Source organism: Equus caballus, chromosome 6 (assembly GCF_041296265.1).
Source record: "Equus caballus isolate H_3958 breed thoroughbred chromosome 6, TB-T2T, whole genome shotgun sequence".
NCBI classification, from domain to species: domain Eukaryota; kingdom Metazoa; phylum Chordata; class Mammalia; order Perissodactyla; family Equidae; genus Equus; species Equus caballus.
Window position 1 is genome coordinate 44,422,460 of NC_091689.1, and position 17,540 is coordinate 44,439,999.

General features: G+C 51.6%; 1 protein-coding gene across 13 annotated transcripts in view; it reads right to left on the minus strand.

Annotated features, from left to right (window-relative positions):
* The window catches only part of CRACR2A (calcium release activated channel regulator 2A), a 130,130-nt gene that overhangs the window by 8,270 nt on the left and 104,320 nt on the right, over positions 1 to 17,540 (minus strand). For 10 of the 13 annotated variants that reach the window (XM_070270889.1, XM_070270886.1, XM_001493922.6 and 7 more), the window contains 5 exons: positions 15,547 to 15,679; positions 11,796 to 11,877; positions 11,602 to 11,716; positions 3,292 to 3,393; positions 1,042 to 1,118 (listed from right to left, as the gene is read on the minus strand). In XM_070270889.1, coding sequence (XP_070126990.1) covers positions 1,042 to 1,118; positions 3,292 to 3,393; positions 11,602 to 11,716; positions 11,796 to 11,877; positions 15,547 to 15,679 — 509 coding nt within the window. Of the gene's footprint in view, positions 1 to 1,041; positions 1,119 to 3,291; positions 3,394 to 5,287; positions 5,392 to 11,601; positions 11,717 to 11,795; positions 11,878 to 15,546; positions 15,680 to 17,540 lie in introns of all 13 variants that reach the window. The other 3 variants (XR_011439948.1, XR_011439947.1, XR_011439946.1) reach the window with 1 other exon arrangement.

Consider the following 17,540-nt stretch of genomic DNA (forward strand, 5'->3'; position numbering starts at 1 on the left):
TCCCATGTGGCCACAGCTCCAGGCTGCACGTGGAGGCAAAGGATTAACAACAGTGGTTGGGCGCCTTAGCCCTGCTTCACGCTCTCAGAGAACGTTCACCTGAGGTGTCTCTTCGGATTCTCACAGCCACCTGTGAGTGGGCAGAAACGGTATGGTTGATGTTCCCACGTTAGGGGCAAAGCTCAGAGGTAGGGTGACTTGCCCTGGGAATCAGTGGCAGAGAAAAGCCTAGAACTTTCCCCATGATCTTCCATAACTTCTCCAATGCACAGAAGGAGTTGTTCTGGGTTCTCAGTTACTCAAATAAAAATATTTTTTAGATGCCCCAGAATGAACGCCGAGCACAAAATGAACACTGTTAAGTACTTGCTGGCTGGCTGGCTGGGTGGATAGATGGATGGGTGCATGGATGAATGGATGGGTGGGTGAATGGATGGATGGAATGAAATGAATGCCTAGATGAATGAATGAGTGAATGCGCGGCATTGAAAGCGGGGCCTGCGTGGTTTTGTTTCCTTCATTTCGGTGTAGACACAGCCTTAGGGAACCAGTATTTCTGTGGGACCAGTCCCTGGAGCGCCATCACCTTGGGTGCCTGGTCCCACTCACAGCCCTCCTCTCCCTGGCTCTTCCTCCCCCTTCTCCAGGAGCCCAAATCAGAAAGTTCCTGCTCCCAGCTGGCTGCCAACAAATCCCTAAGACGGTAGGCAGTGTTGAGGGGCCTCTGACACGACCTTTCCCAGAAGCATTTGCATTTAAAAAGAGGATCCCTGGGAAAAAGGCGGCCTTTCAGACTCAGAGGAAGAAGACTTCAGCAGGGGCGACAGGCACGGAGGCTTCTTTTTTCGCCCTTATTGTGGTTCAGGGGGCTGTCCCTGACCCCTGGGAGCCCACACAAAGGCCTGGGTCTCCAGCCCTTTCCCCAGAAGGCTCAGGCAGACAGAAGGATGGGCCCAGAGGTCTGGCGGGGTAGGTGAATGCAGTGCTCCCACCAGGCCCGGCACGGCAGGGGCCCGTCACTGGCCGAGGGGGTCTCTTTACCTGGCCAGATGGAGCAGGGACTCTCTGGTGTTGTGGCCGGAATAGGCACTGCATTCGTAGAAGATCAGATTGTTCTCCTAGAGCCACAAACACAGGGAATAAAAGGAGAGCACTGGGGAGCTAGGGGCACATGGGGAGTTGGGGGGATGGTCTGTCTGTATCCACCCACACCCCTCATTCCTCTCACATTCCCCCCCAGTTCCTCAACCCCCTCCCCACTCGGTACGTGGTTGGTTTGTCTCCTTAGGCAACCTGCTAATGAAACCATCCCCCAGGTGAGCTACAACAATTGTAAAACGACAGAACTGTGCCCACCTTGGTGCTTTGCATGTTCTCAAATCGCCCCCAGGTGTGTACACGCTCATTTCCTTGCCACACCAGCCCTGTGATGCAGGGAAAGACACGGGGCCAGAGGGGACAACATCCTTCCCACGTCACACGCAGGGACACCGAGGCTAGAGAGGGTATGAAGGGCAGGCCTCTTCCCAGTCATGTCTTTAGTAAATGGCAAGGTTCCCAGCAGCATGCTTTCCCAGGACACTGGCATTCCGTGGGGCCTGGGGCAGCTGTCACTCCAATAGGAATTCTCCTTTACCCCAGTGAACTAATACTCCAGCTGCCCGGGCTGCCAGCATGGTGCCACAGGACAACTGTCCATCACTTCATTAGGCAGAGGCTGTGCTGCAAGCATGGCGGGGACCCTTGGCCAAGGTTCATCATATTCTATTTGTCACTGCCATTAATAGATTTCCTGCTTCATTACGACAATGCTAATGGCATTGAGCCCTGGAGGCCGATGCCCTGTGGGGATGTGGGTAGCTGAGTGAGGACACTACCTCTGTGGCTGCAGATCAGGAGGCTTTGCAAAGCTCGCTCCCAATTCAGCTTTCCTGATCCACACCCCGCAGGCCCAGCTCCACCCTCCGTGCTCGCCAGCTCAGTCTGTGGAAGGGTGAGGGCTGCATGGTGGGCGAAGGGGGAGTGCAGAGGACCAAGACTTGGAGGACAGGATTTGCCTCCCGGCTCCACGTCCTGACTCTACCACTGAGGGGCTGTGTGATAACTGGAATAAATCGCGTAACTTCTCTGAGCCTTGGGGTTTTTTTCTTCACTGCCCAAAAACAAAATAGGATGATAAAAGTACAGGTCTGCAGTTGTTCTTTAATCAAAATCCTTGGATCCAGATGTATCTTGGAATCCAGAATTCTTGAGTTTCAGAAAGATAATACATGTATATACTATAATTATATAACACCCTCAGTGGGTCTGGGGCCGCATCCTATATCAAACAGATTAATATTTATTCAGTGAAACATTTGAATGTTCATTCAAAGCAAGGCAAACAGAGACCAGAAATAGCCTCCTATCAGTTCTGGTCAGATTTTTCTGCCAGATGAAATGCAAAAACCTTCCTGTTTTCAGAGCTCTTTGGAGCTGTGGATGAGGGACTGCGGACACGTAGCTGCCTAGTGACCCTCCACAGAACAACTGCGAGCCCCTTCTTCCACCTTTCTCTTGAATATGACCATCTGCACCTGTTTTCCAAGCCTCTGAGGTCGTGAGCCCTGTTCGGAGCGAGCACATGAAGAAGGATGGAATCCGGGCGCCAGCAAGCACCCCATCCTCCCGGACACACAGCTCTCTGGAAACCTCGCTGAGGGAGCAGAGCCAGCAAGGAGCGGGCGCTGTTTGCTCTGCTGCCTGATTTCCATTGGGCCTTGTTGGTTCCCTGCTCCGGTGAGAGGGCTGAAGCCTATTTAATGGTAGCTTTGCAGTGCTCCGAGCTTATCGTGAGTTCAGAGCTTCGAGCTCAATCTGGGCAGAAAGGATGAAGTCTGTAACAGGGTTGTGCGAGGAAGAACATGCTGCCTTGCAGGCAGTGAGCATGTCATCCCTGATGGGAATCAAGTGGAAACAGATGAAGAGACTCAAGTATCAGATAGGGGTGGAAATAAGTAACCTCTTACCATCTAAGAATTTATCATTCTGAGTTCCAAGGAAGAGAGGATGGGAAAATTCCCCATACTCTAGTCATAACTAGTCAACTCCATCCTGTGATCTGGCTTTCCACGGAAAGCTCCACACACGCAGGAGCTGGACGGTTCCCATGAGGCCAGGACACTCATCTTGCCCACCTGCTTCCTTCTCAGGGGGCTTCCAGAGAAGGCTCCCACCCAGGCTCTTGGGCACATACCCACTTGCCCTCGGGGCCTCACCCTGTCCAGAGAGCTGGGAATGCTTGTCTTTTACCTTGGCGAGCTGCTCTCCGAGGCCTCGGGGGACTTCCCGCTCTTTCTCGTTGTCAATTTTATTGCCCAGCAGAAGAACAGGAATGCAGTCTCCCACAGCTTCCTGCAGAACAGATAATCCCCCGACTTGAGAGAAGCATCCAGGAGGAGAACCCAGAAGGGGAGGCTTAAAATGCTGGCTGGAAAGATACAATCTGGCTTGCGAATCCCCCGCTGCCACAATTGGCCAGGCAATAAGAGAGACATCCCGAAAGCTGACAAGGAGAGCCACCTTCTGCGAGAGCCTCAGGTCACAAGGCTTCTGCAAGGTGCCTGAGGCCTGCCTGTGGGTTCCCCCAGGTCCCCACCAGAGCAGGGACCCTCCCTCCTCCACTCCTCCTGGACCCTGGATGGAACATGCAGGCTCCCCATGTGTCCTGGGAGCTGACAGTAAGATGAGGGCACAGTTGACACTGATAAAATATGTGTCCTTACAGCGGCCCTAAGGCCACTCCCAAGTGACCAGACTTAGTCTAAATGAACCAGAATGAACTGCAGGAATTAAGGCAATGTGGTCTGGCGGTGTCCTAGGGGCCCTCTAGGGGCCTCATATTGGGCACGTAAGCTCCTGAGGGCTGAGTCCACATCTGATTCATGGTACTGGTTCCACAGCGCCCAATGATGACTGTCACGTGCCTCGCTGGAGATCCCCACAGGGGGCACTGCGGATGCCTGTCACTGGTGCTCGGCTCTGAGGAAGGCCCTGTATCAGGAAGAACCGTGTGGCCACAGCACCTGCACGTTTTGGGCCAGAAGTAACAGGTTTACTCAAGCGGTCTACCCTGTTTACTCCTCCAATAGCTGTGGCATATCAGCCAGGGGCCAGTGCCCCAGGCTCCCCGCGCCCCACGGTTCCCTCCCTTGTGAAACGGGGGTGCCACATGTGCCTCTCCCCCGAGGACCAACAAAGGCCCCAGGATGCACAGCTATTCAGTGAATAAATATGGTAATCTCATTTAAGCAGGTTGTTATTTTTACTCTGTGAGATATTTAATTAGGGGCTTTTAATCATAATTTGGTAACAAATAGCTATTTATTGTAGCTAAATGTTTTACTAGATGGAGAGGGCTGTGGCACAACAGAAGCTAACAACACTTAGAGTTTGCCAATAGTTTAGCTACTTTACCTTCCCTTTTCAAATAAACATCCAAAGTCCATCCGACAGGTTCACATATTTTAAGTTCAAATGCAATTACATTTGAAATCAAGCCTCAATGTTTCCTTAATCTAGATATTTTTTTTTTTTGCAGTTCAGAGGTGAAAAAAATTCTCATTTTCTAAATGAGAATGTGAAGGCTCAGAGAATCCAAAAGAGCGTTCGACAATAAAGTCACTGAGTTAGGAGGACGCTTTAGAACACGGGGCCACAATTCTCTGGTCTTTTTCTCTTCATTCTTATTTCCAATGAGCTCTCTGCTATTTAGTGTCTTATTAACTAGAACTCTCTAAAAGTGCTACTTCCACATACCCATGTTAAGATGGTAATTAACACTGGTCATGATGACTCCCAGGAGCCACGAGATCTACGGCGTCTTCCGAGCCCTCAGAAACAGATGGAAGTATGTGCACTGTAGCCGATGTGTTAAGTGGACTGCACCAGATTCCAATTATTTGCAAGTGAGAAACCCACTTACGGCATAGAGAGAATGCTGTGGCTCCCTATTATCAGAGTGATGTTTAATGGGAAGGCCTCCGTTCTCTGACTGTGCTGTGTCTCTGCAAAGAGTTGTTCACAGAAAAGGAAGAAAAGAGGAGAAAGCAGGGAAATGGGCCAAAAGGCTCGCTGTTTGGAGCACATGAAAGAGAGATATTTGTAGACTTATGTGTGAGGAATGAGTAAGGTTTGTGTGATTTCTTGATATGGAAACTCTGAAAATATGAGCATCAGACTTGAAATCCCAGGGCAGAATTCTGACCCGGATTCCGGTATCTTGGAATGATGGCTTCAGTTTCCTCACCTGCAAAGGGACGGTGAGTATCGAATGACTGAATAGGATAAGGCAGGAAATAGTCATAAGCCCAACATCTGAGCTCTGCGCACCACAAACAGCAATCTTGTTTCCTGGGAGAAGAAGGGACAGTCTGTTTTTTTAAAGCAATTCTTGGATATAAAAATAAAAGAGCTTAGAAGGAGCAGAAAAGAAAGCCAACGCCCCAGCTGGAGCTGTGGCTTCTGTTCTTTGCATTGCCTCCCTCACACAAACACTCTGCACAGCTCCCTTCCCCTCCAGGGGCTCTGGCCTGCAACCGGTAAAGGAGAATTAGGCACAAATAAGCGAGAACACACACAAGCCTGGAGAACGGGCCATCTCTCACGGGCAGTCAGTGGGCGCAAGATCAGTCTCTGACATAGGGTCGTGGGGAGGAGCCGGGGCTGGGCTGTGTGTCTCACGGTGCTCCCCGACTTTAACCTCAGGTCTTGAGCTATCTGCCTCAACATTACACCTTTTGCATACCTAACTAGGTTTTCAGCCTGTATACTGCTTGGCACAAAGATGCTCATAATTCTCCACCAGATGAAGCAAGACTTCCTTTAAAGGTCCAAAGTGCACCTCCTCTGGCGAATAAATCTGAGGTCCACCCAACCTCTGTTACATTTCTGTAGATGTTGGTAAAATCTCACAGGCATGCCAGGTCAGAGGGAAGGAAGGAAGCTGAGTTCCTTAGCCAGGCACACAGTCTCTGGAGGAGATCTGGGTATCAGCCGGGCTCTGCCACTGTCTCTCCGTGGGCCTCGCCCAAATCGCTCCTCTTTGCTGGGTCTCTTCTCTGAGATGTGAAATAGGCCTCTGAAGCTGGTTTCTGTCCTCTGACTCCCTGACACAGAAGCCTCTACACCTTCCATCATTTTAGTTGCCTTTCTCTGAACTTGAGCTTGTTGGAAGACAGACTCGTTGAAATTCAAAAGATTACCCATCTATGACTTTAAATAACATGAGCTGTCAGCTGGCAGCAGAGGACTGGCATTCAGCTCAAAGTGTGCAGCTGTTGGGTTTGGTGGGTTGTAGTGCGTGTGTGTGAGTGTGAGTGTGTGTGTGTGTGTGTTTTAATATCTATTTGCTGCGAGGCAACAGAAAGCACTTGGTTGGGATAGCGCTGCTGTTTCTCTGGAGCCAGAATAAAAATTTTCTCAGCACATTAAAGCATGCAGTTATGCTAAGGAAAAAAATGACTGCAAAATTATATCTTGGGGGTTTCCATATTTATCCACCCCCTGGACTATGAGTCAAAACAAGATTTATTTGTGTAGTTCGATTTAAACTGCCAGCACTTCAAGCTCAACTTGGAATGTGGGAAAAAAAATCAAACTGCTATTTTTTGCTCTGTGCTGTACATTGTCACCAATGACAAAGATCACAGAATGAGAATTAGCTAGCAGTCCACGAGGGAAGAGGAAAGTGGGCCTGGCTCCTTTGAGCTGAAGAACTGTTCTGCTTTGAGATTGAAGCAAGAAGGACTGAAAAAGACAGGAACAGCTATTTTTCAGAAGCAGATTTCAACCCCGGGCCATGTGACGAGAGAGAGCATCCCTCAGTGGCAGAGCCCGAGCTTCTCGTTCTGGCTGTGCCTCTGACAAGCTGTGGGTGCCTTTGGACAAATCACTTTCCTCTCTCTGGATTTCAGGACTTTTCTCCTATGAAACAAGAAGTTGCATTAGATGAACCTCCAAGTTGTTTTCCAGCTCAGAGACAGTGGTCTTGTTGGCTCAATAAACTCAGTCATATTCCACTGCCTTGACCAACAGGCCTAACAATACAGTGCTATCAGAACGACAAAAGATCAACATGCCAGATTTGCAGACATTGGGGATCAACAATCTGGGTTTGGGGGAAATACAGGTTTGTACCCAATCTGATTTTCTCTACCTGATACAGGCCCCCCAGTCTGCAGATGTCAAGTCTGTCCCTCAGTCTAAACGTGGGGCCCTTAGAGTCCGACCAGCTTCTTCTTGGACTTGCTAAACCAGTCTCATTCAGCAGAGAGGAGGAGGAGGTAGGGGCGGGCTGGGAATGCTGAGTTGGCAGGAGTGACTAACTGCTTTGATTTCCTGTAAGGTGTAGAGGAAATGTGAAATGGCAGAAGAATCAGCACAGAGTGTGTCTGGGCTCACCTTGGGGCTCTTCTGCTGAAAGCCTGCAGACAAGGCAAAGCTGGGCAGGTGGCAAGGGGACTAGGGAGGGTGGGGCAGGAGAACGGCCATGAGGGCAGCGCTCTCCCACCTCAGACAGCAGGGCCGGCGTTCGTTCTGTTGCACCGTAGGATTTTGGTTCCCGCTGGGCTGGAAGGATCCTCTGGGATCCTCTCATCCACAAGCACTCCTGGCCCCCCAGGAGGGTCAAATGCCAGACCCTGTAGAATGTGGGGACCAGGAGGAGCTCTTCAGAGCCACTGGTCCACTCCTTCATTGAGTGATTGGCCAAAGTGTCATGGCCAGGAAGAGGCTGAGCTGGGATGGTGAGAACTTCCTTTTCAGGGAATGCCATACCACCCCCGGGCATCTGTACCTGCCCCACACAACCTCTTCCAAGAGTCAGTCTTTGCCATGTATAATCTGTGGCAATTTAAGCCTTTTCTTCTTGTACTCCTTTTCAGGTTGCGGGAGGAAGGGGCACTGAGAACAGCTGGCCAGCATTCACTTAATAACAAGGCTTCAGAACCTGAAGCCTGTTATTAGAGCTCCCCCTCCACCCTCCCTTCTCCAGGCGAGGGAGCTGGCAAAGTGCTTGGAGCTCTATGGAAAAATAAGGTGCTCCACAAATATCAAGTACTTATTATTTTCAGTTCCCCTCCGATCAAATTAGGTGTCAAGTTTTAATCTATCACCTGGCACCTCTGATTGCTGGTTGCCAAGGCAGAATGACTTAGCTCTTCAAGAATCTTGAGAATAACTGCATTTATGATGCCACCGTTCCGCACCTTCAACACACATTCCGCCATCTGACACAGCCTTTGGCACTCGCTCGCGAAACCCTGGGCCACTGAATTGGGTTCATCCTGAGGGCCTCGCGAGTGCTGGACACGTGAGAGAGGCTCAGCAAATTCCTGTTGAAGGAGCACGGGCATCTTTGAAAATTAAGATTTAGAACCTTGCTTCTCAAAGTGTGGTCCCTGCACCAGCAGCATCCGCCTCACCAGAGACCTTGTTGGAAATGCAGAAGCTCAGGCCCCAGGTGAATCAGATTCTGTCCTGTAACAAGACCCCAGGAGAGTCCTATGCAGATTAGGGTTTGAGAAGCACCAGTTTAGGCTAGGAACCATGGCGACTGAGAATCAGTCACCTGGGGCACTGTTGCTTTATTTTGGATTTCTAGGCCCTGAATCACTCTATTTGGGAGAGAAGGCCCTAGCATTTGTTTTGTTTGTAAGCTCCAGAGGCGACCCTGACGTTCGTCCACGTTTGGAATCATCATTTAGAGCCTACCTGTACCTTCTGCTAAAAGTTTAAAGAAGGAACACTCAAACTACCAATTATACAGCAGAGGCTCCATGCACACGCAGATAATTCTGAATCAACCACGGATGGATCTGTGCTTGGCTCCCTGAGCCCAGAGATGCAGTAGGGTTTCCACGGGGCACACTTGTCGGGTGCACGCTGACAGTGCTTCTCAGCCCTCCCCATCAGGAACGTGCCAGACATCCGGTGCTCAGCACAGTTTTCTGGACGATGGCTGAATTCGTGCTTCCAGCTACAATGATGGTCCTCCGACATTTCTTCACCTCCACCTCCACCGCTAAACTCAACCTATGTTCCACCTCTCCTGCTAGTCGCAGGCTCTCTTTGCAAGCAGGAGCCTTAGCAACCACACCCGCCTAATGATGACAGAGTTCTATAAATTTGCCTCCATCCATCTCTATTAATCCCAGGCTATTTGAACTGTCTCTGCCCGGCTCGAGCATACGTCAAAATTTAGATGTTGGGGGACAATTAAATGTCTGTGGCTGGAAAAGAATGGGTGATCTTGAAGAAGTCATGGCCTCGGTTTCTTCGTTGGAGCGTGAGCTGGCTGTATTAGCTCTGTGACTTTCAAAGTGAGACTCCCTTGTCTAACTGTACCTGGCCCTCTGATACACAAGACTGAAAGAAGTAGAGTGGCTCTGACGGAGATGGGGGCAAGGGGCCCAGAACTGTGACCACTATACCTGTCCCCAGGCCCTGATGCTAGGGCTCCAAGGAAGAAAGTTTGAAAACCACCAGATGAGGTGATCCCTAAAGTCTCATCTGGTGCTTAACTTCTGTGAGGAAGACAACTCTGCCGGTGCCGTCAAAAAAAGTCATGTCACACAAAATCGTCCCATTTGCAACAACATGGAGGGACCGTGAGGGTATTATGTTAAGTGAAATAAGCCAGATAGAGGAAGACAAACACTGTATGATTTCACTCATATGTGGAAGATAAACAAACACATGGACAAAGAGAACTATTGCGTGGTTACTAGGGGGTAGGGGGTTGGGGGGTGTGCACAAAGGGTGAAGGGGCACACCCCTAAGACGACTGACAAACAACGATGTACAACTGAAATTTCACAAGGTTCTAAACTACCATAACCTCAATAAAAAAAATCATGTCATAAATTCCGAAGTTTCAATAGGAATCACTCGCAGATAACCCATGCCGTTTGCTTCCACGATTACCTTGCTGTAGAGCCATTCACTCCATTCCAAAACTTACATTTTCTCTATTGGAAGTGTCTTAGGCACAATAATTTTGAGAAATAATTTGTATTAAGCAAATTTCTGAGAAACCGTTGAATCTGGCTTCCATTCTTGTTCCTTATTTTTCTGGGTAATGAGAAAGTTGGGGATTAACAGTAGAGAAAGGAGCCAGTCCAAACTACAAGAGAAACAGATTTCGGTGGGAGGAATCATAGATCTTAGGGCCAAAAGGATGAAGAAATGAACAACCCCGTATCCTGTCTGCACAACGACATAGTACCCACGCATGCATCCAACATCTGCCCAGCACTAGTCCTCTGGGGTCCCTGCCAGGCACTGGGGTAGGTGACAAAGGTGCACTTTTAGTTCTCAGCAGGTATCCAGGCTGGTACAGTGTCCTTTCCAGCAGTGTGACATGTGATAATGAGGGAAGGGGGCTATGCCAGGTCTGAGGGGCTTGAGTAGAGGGTGGAACAGAGCTCCACAAGGACAGGAATGTCGTCTCCTTTATCTGCTGCTTTAACTCCCCGATCCTAGAGCAGGGCCTGGAACAAATAAATACACAAGGAGGATTCCCGCTCTGGGGGAAACAGCGGGGACATCCTACTTGCTGGTTTTGTGAAAGAATCAGCTGAGGCCCTGTCAAAAAATTAAGTGGCTCGTTCACATTGCCCTTGGCCTTGAGAAGTCTGCAAGCGAGCGGAAGAGGAAGAACACGTAGATGGCCTGGAAGTGGAAAGCGCTGACAAGGCAACATATTGCACGTATAAATCAAGGAAGTAGAGTTTTACAGATCACGCAGAATTCAAAGAAGAGCTCTGTTGCTCAGGGGCCCTGCCCAGGGTGACTCTGGGGTGAGCCAGGGGCCCTCACGTTGCAGGTCAACCTCCCCTCATGAGCAGGATCGTGACTGAGGCCCCAGAACACTGCATGGTGCCACTCCTCGGCTGGGTACAGCTGAGCCCAGTGGAACTAGAAAAATGCTAGAAAAATGCTGGGAGTGGGGAGAGGTGGGGGTGAGAATGGGGAAGAAGACGGTTGTGACTCAATTTAAACGCTGATTTCTTGAGAAAACCTTCCTTGACACTCCACTCTGTGTCCCCTCCCCCAGTCTTATTCCACACACTGGAGCACTTATTGCCATTGTGATGACATGATTATTGATGGAATCTGCAATTTTTGTGTCCTCTCCTCCATGAGGCCAGAGACTGTGTCTGCCTTGTTCACCTTTTTTTTGAGGAAGACTGGCCCTGAGCTAACATCTGTGCCCATCTTCCTCTATTTGATATGTGGGATGCCTCCACAGCATGGCTTGATAAGTGGTGTGGAGGTCTGTTCCCGGGATCCAAACAAGCGAATCCCGGGCCGCCAAAGCAGAGCACGCAGACTTAACCGCTACACAACCAGGCAGTCCCCTGCCTTGTTCATTTTTGACTCCCCAGTGAGTGGCCTGGTACCAGGCATCGGGTGAAGGGATGTATAAGTGCCTGAATCAGTTTGCTCCTGGAGAAGGTGGGTTCCAGACCAGGCACTGGAAGCGCGGAGGGCCGGGCGGGAGGTGGGCAGAGAGGAAAGGAGGCAGGAGGCAAGCACCAGTGCAGAAGGTCCCCAGCTCACCTCCACGCTGCTCAGCCACTGCCGGACCGACAGGAAGGACTGCCTGGCGGTGAGGTCGTACATGACGATGACCCCGTCGGCCTTCCGGAAAAACTGCTGGGTGATGCAGCGATACCTGCACGGAGGGGAGGGTCAGGGGCGCGGCTGCCTTCAGGGGAGCGCGGGAGGCACGTTAGTTGGGGACAGCTCCTCACCTCTCCTGCCCGGCTGTGTCCCACAGCTGCAGGGCCACCTGAGAGTCATCCACACGCACCGTCTTCACACGGTAATCGATGCCTGCAAGGTAGAGCGGCTGTCACTTCCAAATCAGAAAATCAAGCCCCCAACATGTCCGGAACCACATCAGGCCGAGGGTGAAACTCTGCCTGTGCAGATCCTGGGAGGCGATGTGGGAAAATGGACAGAGCACTGGACAGGGAGGCACTGGACTTGAGTTCTGGTCCTCTCTCTGCCACTTCCTAGCTGTGAGACCTTGATCAAATCACTTAACCTCTCTGAGCTGTAGGCTCCTCACTGTGACGTAACCCGTACCCTCTTTGGGGATAGAACATAATAAGGTTCAAATGAGCTCGCAAGTGTAAAAGCAGTATACCAACGCAAAGACAATTGTTTTTATTCATGAATTTACCCCCTCACTGCAAAGATGGAGGAGGAAGAAAGACTGCCCTCAAATTTCTTTCTCCCTCCCTCCCTCCCTCTCTCTCTCTTTCTCCAGAAAATCCTCTTCAAAGTTCTGTAACAAAAGTCAAATATCCCTGGGGGCTGGGTCATGCTTTCAGGCTTTCATCAGCCAATGCAAAGGGATGCGCAGTCGCAGGAGGAGGGGGGTAGGTGGAGGCAGGGCCAGAGGACAAGAAGAGAGGTGGGGGAGAGTCAAGAGCAACATTCACCCTTGAGACAGTTTAGAGCTCCTGATGCCAGCCACTGGGTCACTGGCAATCCTCACTCTGAGGCTGTGACCCTGCCTGGAGCAGGGAGAGGGAACATGGGGAAACGCATTCGGCATCCACAGCAGCCCTCAGAGATAAGCACCTACACGCCTCCCCGGCTCCTGACAACAGACAAGCCTCCCTCCTGCATCCTGTAAGAATGTTCACAAATGCTTAAGGAGGCTCAAAAAGTCTTTCCCCCTTAAAGTATCAGATCTTGGAACCACAGGCTGTCGCCTGCCACCTTCAGAAAGGCCCAGCCTCTGAGGCCTGTACCCTGCAGGGCTCAGGGAGGGACCCCAGAGCAGCCTGGACAGATAAAGACAGAAGAGACATACAGACAACAAAGAGGCAGGAAATGAAAAAGGTCATCCCAACCATTGTCTCCAGGCAAAGGCTAGTGCACCAGGGGCCTGGGAGTGGAGGCCGGGCGGAGGGCCACCCACTCCTAGGATGTCAGGACCTGCAGGGACTCTGGCAGCCAGAGAGGAAGGAGTGCGTTTGTCCGGGTAGAGAAAAAGAGTGATTTGTCCCAGTGGTAGAATGCCTGATATTTCTAGTTTTCCTCTGCCACCTCTCCATCCTCACAGGGCCAGGACTCGGTGGCTCCTCTGTCTCTTTAAAGGGAGCGTCTTTCATGTGGCTGGCGTGACATCTGCTTACTGACACGTGTAGCAGCACCAGGCGCTGCGTGGCAGGGAGACTAATTGGAGCTGCTGCTCCAGCATGCTTTGTGCAGTGTGATGAAGGGCATTCCTGATTTGGAACCTTTGATATTTTTCCCCTTCCTAAATTGTAGGTGTTTCTATAATTGGCCTCCTGGGAAGTGCAAATTAGTCTGATTTTCTCTTTTTTAGAGCCTTCCATCCCAGGGGCACAAGTTAGAAATGTAAACGGACCCCGATTCCCTGATGCATCGACAGGAGAGGCATACTACATGCACTCTGCTCCGAGGGACGCCTTTGAGGGCCCGAGGTCTCGGCCTCCATCCCCCCGCCTCCCACAGGCCTGTGCTGGAGCCAGGCTTGCGGGGGCCTGCCCCCTGAATGCTCTCCAGGGAAGGCAAGTGCACCTCCCACAGCCATGCTTCCCGCGTCACCCTGCTCCACACACTTGGCTCACTCCCAGCCGTTCCTCTCAAGGCCACACAAGGCCAGACTCTCCTGGGCTGGGGTCACAGGTCTTCCTGTCAGGATCCTGACCCTTCATCAGGATGCTCAGAGTCTTTGGGTGGAATGGGACAGAGGGAGGGGACAGGAGGATGTTCCAGATGTGATAACAGCATAGCAAAAGGCCCAGCAGTAAGAATGGGGCACCTGAAGCATGTGGGAAGAGACCCATCTGTAGGAGGGAAGTGGGACAGAAGGGCCAGCTCAGGGTCAGAGGACGCAGCGTCCCCAGCAGGGCTCCGGGGCATGGAAGTTCGTCTCCTAGGGCCAGCTGGTGAGATAGCCAAACTCAGACGTTCTGGACAGAGAACCAGGCTTGAAGCAGTCTTGGGTGACTCAGTTCAAATCGCTCATTTTTCAGATAAGGAAAAACTGAAGCCCAAAGAGGGAAGATGTCTTCCTGAGGTCGCACGTGTGTCAGTGGCAGAGCTGAGATGGAGATCAGGACTTCTGATGCCCCCCTGAACCTCTGCAGCCTCCCCCGCCTGCACCACCCTCTGTCCACCTCCCATGGTAGGAAAGTGCCCTCACCACTTACTGGGTGCTGAGCACACACAACTCAATATTGTTAGGGATACTGTGGACTGGAACAGAAGGGGCGTGAGTGTGGGAGGGGTGGGGGCCAGTACCAGCACTAATCATCTGATGGGAATGTGGACAAGCCTCTTAACCTCTCTGGGCCTCAGTTTCCTGATCTGTCTATTGGGTTGATCACAGTATTTGCCTGCCAGGGTTGTGTGAAGATAGAAGGAAACAATGAATATAAAAGCCCATGGTGCGGCAGGCTCCGTGGGCGAGTGGTTAAGTTCTCCTGCTCCGCTTTGGCGGCCCAGGGTTTCACCGGTTCGGATGCCGGGTGTGGACCTAGCACCGCACAGCAGGCCATGCTGAGGCGGCGTCCCACATGCCACAACTAGAAGGACCCACAACTAAAAACACACAACTATGTACTGGGGGGTTTTGGGGAGAAGAAGCGAAAAAAAAAGACAGAAAATTGGCAACAGATGTTAGCTCAGGTGCCAACCTTTAAAAAAAAAAAGCCCACGCTAGATATTCAGACCACATCAATATATTTGCAAATAGAGTTGACTTATGAGCACAACTAAATGGTACATAGTAGGCCCTCAATAGATTTTTTTGCCTGAGTGATTCAACTTGGTAGAAGCTAAAAGGTCAATATGCCCTTGGGTCTTGCCACATATTCCAATGCAATGAGCAACTTTGGGTGAAGGCAGCAAAGGCCCCTATCTAAATAAGACATCATCCAAGAGTGGGAACACATTGAGCCAGGATCAGCCATTAACAGCTGAGCCTAACGAACGTTCACAATGAACTCTAGCTGTCACCCAGCAGGCCCGAGATACAGGATGGGTAAAATCCGATGGGTACAAGGAGCCATCCAGAGCACTGTCCGCCATCCCCCTGTCTACACACACACATACAGGCAGGGGCAGGGCAAGGAAGCAGGGGGCCCAGGGTAGGGCTGGGAGGGCAGGGGGTGGGCCTCAGGAGGAGCACGAAGGCTCAGGACCCTGCTGAAAGTGGGGAGGAAGCGATCAGAGAGAGACAGCTCAGAGAGGGCACAAGAGGCTTAAGTCCATCTTTGCCAGCTTCAGCTCCACTCAGGCTGGACGTAGGAAGCGTTCGTGGTCCCAAGTGTCCAGGAGAATGAGCTTAGCAGCCAGCACTGTGCGGGAGGTGGGCCTCACCTTGCCCCTCACTGTGGAACAAGCCGACATTGGCCCCCTAAAGCCAAGCAGGGCCCCTCCCACTGGGCTCCAAGTCCCTCCCTGGGCCCCCTTCTCACGACCTCCCCTTCCCTGACCCGGCTCAGGGCAAGAACTCACCCACAGTGGCTGCCGTGCCCGGGGAGAACCGGTCCTCGCAGAACCGCCTCAGGAAGGATGTCTTCCCCACGGCGGAGTCGCCCACAAACACAATCTTGAAGAGCCGGTCTGGGGTGGAGAGAGAGCCTTCCTCCTGTGGATGGCAGACAGTCTGGTCAACCTCTGGGATGGTCGCCCCCTGTTCCTGCCACAACCTGCCCTTCACTTGTCCCTAATGTCCAGGGGAGGGTGGAGACCTGGCCTCCAGACCAGCACCCGGGCAGCCGCTCCGGCCTCAGATGCAGTCAGCTCTGGGCTCGGGGCACAGAGGCTCCTTCCAGCGTCAGCAGGAGGGAGGAGAGACATTTGTTCTGCCAACACGTGCTGCCTGCCCACTGTGTCACAGGTCTTGTGCCGGGTCTGACAGCACAGGGACAGGAGGCAGGCTTGGTGTCTGGTGGAGTGAGGGGGGCAGCCATGTGAGCAAACAAGCAGAGCAGTGTTCCATGTGCTCTGGGAGCACGGAGGAGGAATCAAGGATCCAGAGGAAGGGACTTTGGGCTGGGGCTTAAAGAGGAGGCAGGGATTCCCTATGGAGGGGAAGGACAAGGCGGGTGTTTGCAGGGAGAAGTGGGGAGAGGAAAAAGAAGACTTATCTGTATTACAGGGGTGGGGACATCCCAGGCTGGGGTAGGGGACATTTATTTCTGCCCTACCATTGAACCTGGACCGCATGGAGAGAGGACTCTTGCCTCTGTGCACACTGCTCTCTGTCTCATCTCAGCATCTTCTGATCCTCGTCTAGGGTCCCCATCTGCGCTGGGGAACTAAGGCCGGGCAGTTTCCACTCTGGAGGCTGGGAAATCTGCAATGCCAGGCCGCTGGGCAGAGCTCCTCAGAGTGAGCCGGTCACTGCCCTCCGGCTCCTCCACCTGCAGCGGGAGGGTCTGGGAGCCACCTGCCCGTTAGTCTGGGATGCTAAAGCCCAGCGGGGGAAGGGCCTGCTCTAGGACACTGACCGAGCGGCGGGCAGAGTGAGGAGCCACGCCCCAGCACAGGGTCCTTTCTGCTGCATGGTTATTCCTTCCAGAGAGCTGCTTGCTTACTTGCCCGAATCCTGCCTTCAGGCCCAGCCCAGCACTGCCTGGCCAAACGAGGAGGCTCTTTTGAATCCATTTAGAAGTGGATTTGAGGGAATTAGCTCCTCTCGTTGAGCAAATACTATAATGGAGTGGCGGCCGATATTAGCAGTACTTGAGTTTCAGAGAAAAGTCATTAACAGCCTTTTGGGAAGAAATCAATTGCATGCAGTACTTAGGAGGGAATTCAAGGTCAATTACAGGAATCTAAACTAAACTTAAAAAAAAACCTCAACCTCAAAAATTACGTCCCCTGCCCCGTTTTCTTTATTTTTGCAATGCACAAGGGCCTTGACACTTTGCCGGTCTCTTCTCAGCCTCTGTACCTCCAGTTGTCATCTGTTTGAGATTGACGCTCAGTGCAGCAATCTGTGTCCCCCCCAGGGACACAGGGACAGGCAGAGCACATGAAGCCCAGGGTGGGAGGGGATGGGCCTGGCTGCAGAGGCCGTGCCTGACCCTCAGCCCTGCGCTCCGGCTCCCACACCCCTGGCCCCGCCCCAGGAGATCACGTTTTTTTGCAGGCAAAAGGCAGGACCCACCTACAGGAGCAGCGAACTCCCACTCAAGTTCATGCATTTAACCTATGGGAGACCACCGGATGGGGAAAGGGGACTGGAAAAAGACCTGTTCTCATCCTCCTTCCCACCACTTTCAAAAGAAAAGCTTTAAAAAAATAGAAGTAACACATGCTAATTTTTAAAATTAGGAAACATGTAAAAGTAGAGAGGAAAATAACAAACATTCATAATCTACCCTACCAGCCCAAAGTAGTCACATTTCATATTTTGATTTCTTCCAGGCTTTTTTCTATATTGATGAATGAATATATGCTTTATTGAGAGATTTGAGATATTATATATAATGTTATCCTAC